We start from the raw sequence: 5,658 nt of genomic DNA on the forward strand, positions 1-5,658 counted from the left end.
TCACACCTTGACATCGAGAGGCGCCTTCTCCGGGCCTCTCCCGCAGCAGCGTCCGTTCAGGCGCTCCATCTTGGTGATGTAGAGCAGGGGCTCGATGCTGCAGCTCAGGTCCATGATGGAGAAGACGCTGATGCTGATCTGGCAGCGGAACTGCACGAAGGTGTAGTAGGGCACGAAGGGCATGAGGGCCACGGGCGGCAGGTAGTTGACCACGATGATGACCAGCATGATCAGCACCATCCTGAAGGCTTTCTTCTTCACGGGGTGCATCTCCTCCTTGCCCATGACGGAGCGGCGCAGCACCCAGATGACGGAGATGTTGCAGAAGACCATGACGGCGAAGGCGGAGAGGATGACGACGGTGAACGCCTCGTTGACGCTCATGACTCCCAGGGTGCACTTGGTGAGGCCGTGCGCCAGGATGAGGCCCCAGACCACCACCGAGATGCCAATGCGGATCTTGTTGTCGCGGATGCCGGTGAACACCACCGGGTGGACCACAGCTAGGTAGCGATCCAGACACATGCACATCTAGAGAAGGGAAGGGGAACCACAAAAGAACACTTAAAACATGCAGGTGGATAATTACTTAAAGGTATGATATTGTACCATGAGTGCATGAGTTAATACACTGTTTCCCAAACAGTGAGGGGGGGGGGGGGGTCCTTTTGTTTTTTGTTTCCTACATTTATATAATTAAAAAATATTTTAAAAAAAGTCCCAAAAAAGTTATTTCTTTCATGAATTAAAAACTAAATTCAATGATTGAAGAAATTCAATAGTTCGAAGCGATGCATTGTGGGGTTATTTTCACTAGTTTGGGTTCCGGGCAAACGCCTAATTTCTCTTTTGGGTCTTCAGTTAAAACGTTTGGAAATCACTGGGTTAATATATGGTCCCTTCTCCTTTGGGTTCTATTTCTTTTGTCACAGGTACATTTGCACATACAGTACATGACATTGTATCAGGAGCAGTGTTTGTTATTAATGCAGTGCCTGCCTGAGGAACAGTTGAGGGTTAAGAGTCTTGCTCAGCGACACTTCAACAAATTGAACCGTGGACCCTCTGATTCCCATAAGGCCTCTCTACCTACAGTATTCAGCTATGGCCGCCTTATAAGAATACTATGAAGATACTATGTCAAGAAAAAACTAAAAACTCACCTTTTACAATATTGTTAAAAAAGAGAGGCCAGTGGTTCTCAAACATTTTTGGCTCAGGTCACCCCTGTAAATAACTTTTTGATCCATGGCACACCTGAATTACATTGTTACTATAGCACCTTATGTCATATTAACGGTACGTAAATATAGATATCTTTCCCCCAAAGATACAGTATGTCATGAGGAAAACTGGAGAGAATAGGACAGACAAAATAACTTTTAGACTTGGCGTTTAACCACCCTATTCTAGAGGGAACATTCACCAAAAATAGACGATCTACAAGCTCACACCGCGTCACATTGTGATGTGTTGTGAGCTTGTAGATCTGCTATTTTACAAAGTATAGAGGTTCTAAGTGGTTAAACTGAAGTGACATTTATAAATTACAAATAATATCAAAGTATTCTGAGGCATCCCTCCCAGGACTTGGCGTCAAGGCACCCTAGTTTGAGAAGTCCTGCTATAGGCTACTATGTGTTAATTGTACAGCATCTACACTCTTATCTTCTCTCTTATCAGCAAACAGCCAATCTTCTAGATTTGCTATTTTCCCCAAATGTTCACCTCAGAAGAATACCGTGGCTCAGTACTATGGTTAAAAAGAACGAAAAACTCACCAGGAAGAGCGGTGCCACATCCTTGACCCCGTAGGCAAACCTCTGCAGGTACCAGATGCGGTAGTCCCCCGCCACCAGCCGGTTGACCATGTCCACGGGCGTCATCAGGCAGAAGTAGGTGTCCAGGACGGCCAGGTTGAAGATGAAGATGTCCGAGGTGGACGAGTCGCTCTTCTTGGACAGGATCTGCCACAGGACCAGGACGTTACAGGGCGTTCCTATCGCCAGGTTGAACACCTTCACGCCGAAGTAGAAGATGAAGCCGTACGGGGCCACGGCACACACGTCGTACTGGTACCAGGGTGGGGGCCCGCTGGGTGCTCCAGGGGTGGTGGAGTTGACGTCGACGGTGGTGTTGTTGAACATGGTGTGACTGAGAGGGTGACGGTGGTAGGATGCATGCCATTAGTGAAAAGCAGAGAGCGAGAGAGTTACAAACTGACTTTTATTCTCTATTTTTAGCTGCAATTATTAAAGGAGTGTAAGTGATATGTTTTGGTTAATATTAAATAGCTCTATGTTCAGATAGCAATCATTGCTATAGACAGGGTTCCCACACATTTTTACCAATTCATTTCCAAAACTTTTCCAGAATATTTAACCCAATTTCCAGGACTATATAACAATAATTGAGCTCAATAACAGGTCGCTTACTCCTATGTGCAATGCCCAAAGACAGGTAGTGGATGCCAGTGGTTCTCAACCTTTTCAGTCCGTGGCCCCCGAAATAATCATATTTTAACTGGGGACCTGGCACCCTGACGAACACTAAGAGTTGAGGAATTTTATATAACTTGGTTCTATTGTGAAAATAGCTGATCTACATGCTCAGAACGCCTCGCGTTGTGAGGCGTTGTGAGCATGTAGATCAGCTATTTTTACAATTTCTGCCTCTAATATTTGACAATTTGGCCCATGTTTAATTTGTCAATAACCAAAGACAATGCATAGCTATTTTTTCCAGGACCTTCCAGGACCCTTGATAAATTCCAAAACTTTTCCAGTACTGGAAAAATATTTTTCTAATTTCAAAATATTTCCAGGAATTTCATGACCGTTGGAACCCTGTATAGAGTATTACTTGTGTTCAGTAACAACACTTTAGTAAACAGAAAATACATTATCAGGTCAGGATAATGTATTTTAGAGTGTACAAGATACAGGATGAAGAAGTGAAATTGGAAGTGAGCATACAAAAATAAATTCAGACAAAATTGGAACTCTATCTCAACCTGAAAACATATTTTCTGTTTACAAATATATTGACCTTTTAATGAAAATGCTTATTTAACTAAAACATATTACACATTACATGACATGCCTAAATTCTTGTTTGACCAGTAATAATATTTGATCCCTGATCATATCCCTCTAATAATGCTGGTCACAAAATATCCTCATGAACAACATAACATAAACATACATCAAATCAAGTCTTCTTACCTTAATAGAGTTGTGCCTTGCTCTAATCCTGTGTGGAGGCTTCTTGTGGTGGCTCTATCTGTCCCCAAATAGCCCCTTTCAGCGGGGCCAGGGTCTTATAAAATTGGTCCCTGGAGATTGGATGCCATTTTTGGATTGGGCCAATCTGAGGAACAATGAGAAATGATCATTATTTAATCTAGCCTCAGTCCTGATTGGTTGTTGTTACAAAACAAATGATGCAAGTTAGTTAGTCCTCAATGATTGGATGGTTAGGTAATACTACATGGAATGAGTAGGTTGAAAAGCTAAAATGCAGTTAATGCAATGCAGGTTTGTCTGCTTTTGTCCGTGTTGGTCAGTAATGTGGTATTAATAAATAAAGAAAATAAACACAAATAAAAATAAATCACTTCACAGGAGGCAGGCAGTGTACACCCCATGTGCACAGTGCACATGTAAGTAGTCTAAGCCTAAATTACCATAGCACGTTTCTAGTAGCCTACCGACCAGTAAATATTCTTGTTCTAAAAACATTGACCCACTGAACTGTGGTCAGCTTTACGTTTCTCTCATTCATGATGATTAGGGAGTAGAATACATTTTGCATGCAGATCCCAGATCTGTGCACGTGTTGACTGTACTCACCAGCTTCTCTGCAGAAGAACATTTTATTTTCCCTGATGCAACTAGAAGCCATGCCGTAAACATGTGATGCAAGGCAAATGGCGAGGCACAAATGAGCAATACAATGCAAGGTGTTACTGATGTGCCTAGAATGTGCAGAATGTTCGCAGAGAGCCCTGTAGGGAATACCTTCTAGCCAAGTCATTACAAACATGTTACTATATACAGTATCATGTTGCCCGTTGCACATTTCTAGTTATGTAACAGACTGCATAGGTTAATGCACATGAGGCCAGAATTTACATTCAGTGTGTATCCATGTACAGCACACACTCTTTTTGATTAAGGTTTCCACGTGATTAAAGGACAACTTCTTTTTTTTTTTACAACAAGGGTTCATATTTTAGATAGTCATTAGAGAAACGAAAAGATCAGTGTTTAATGTTTTCATTTACTTCTTTCTATCGTTTTAGTGATTTTAACGATTATGATTTGCATGCAAGTGGCTAAATTTGTTTTTTTAGACACAATAAGACCATTCCCAAGATGCACCGCAATCTTTCATGGGCAAATTTTTTCTTTTCTCTAATTACAATCTAAAATATGAACCCTTGTTGTAAATAAAAACAACAAAGTTGTCCTTTAAATAGTAATAATACTAATAATCATAAATTGTCACAATAATACACTTTGTTTACACAGCAAACAGATGCTTTACACCTCAAAATAAGAATAAATGAAAGCCAAGAACACCGGAGACATACTGTATTTAGTAAATACAGTTGACTACACCCACAACATTGTTTAGAATAGAAGATAATAGCCAATGTAATTTGACCTGTTTATTTTTACTTCATTACTCAGTTGTCTTTGTGTGCAGCAGCCCTCAGTACATTGACCCATGTGCTTATCGCCTGTTGGTCTTGAGACTGTCATGCTATAGTGTTGAGAAGGAGGGGGCCTGTAAAAGTTGTCACGTCATTGTTTTGCTCTTATGTGAAAGCACAATCTGTAATTCATTATATTGCTCATAAATGCTCTTCTCATTTAATTTATATGCTCCACATGGATTTACAAAATGGGAAATCTATTGCTTACCCTAATGAGGAGGCACGTTCAGGACAGAATACACACACACACACACACACACACACACACACACACACACACACACACACACACACACACACACACACACACATATATATATATATATATATATATATATATATATATATATATATATATATATATATATATATATATATATAGCAACAATACTGAAGCAGCCAATTACTTGTCAGTTTTACAGCAGCTACATTTTACCCTCCGTAATGGTTCTTAAAACGCAAGATGTTGTTATCCTCTCCTTTGCACCCGTCACAAAGGGGCACAGCTCTCCCCCATGCCCAATTTCAAGCCCATGACACCTGCTTTGCTGTCTGTCCTCCTGCACTGCACTGTCAGTTGTGTCCACCAGACCAAGATTAAATGCTACTGAGAATCTATCGCACAAAGCCCATCTTCCATGATAGACACAACAAGAAGATGATAAATGGAAGAAGAGATGCTTTATGTTTTGCCACTCAGTCTGTCCATGGTGCTGGTCCTGAGTGGCATATGATGCATACCCTCTAATCTATTGATTCTGAATATTGAAAACAACTAAAATGTTATCTATGGTAACAATTGTAGGTTCAATGATGAAAAGCAACAGTAAATGTATCAAAAATCTTTTTATTTAGGAAGATATAAGACAAATCTTGAGAACATAGCTTAAAACAAATCAATACAATTTAAACAATGCTTAATAAATACTTTAGAATCT

General features: G+C 40.5%; 1 protein-coding gene across 1 annotated transcript; it reads right to left on the reverse strand.

The window, feature by feature from the left end:
* On the reverse strand, positions 1-2,147 carry LOC308282383 (G-protein coupled receptor 35-like; the record flags this gene model as incomplete). The annotated part of the gene is made up of 2 exons (XM_080722728.1): positions 1-531; positions 1,782-2,147. 2 exons carry the CDS (start codon positions 2,145-2,147, stop codon positions 1-3), a joined length of 897 nt encoding a protein of 298 aa, XP_080578854.1.
* Between the last annotated feature and the right edge of the window lie 3,511 nt (positions 2,148-5,658).

The sequence above is a fragment of the Nannobrachium achirus genome (assembly GCF_963921795.1).
Source record: "Nannobrachium achirus genome assembly, chromosome: 3".
Taxonomy (NCBI): domain Eukaryota; kingdom Metazoa; phylum Chordata; class Actinopteri; order Myctophiformes; family Myctophidae; genus Nannobrachium; species Nannobrachium achirus.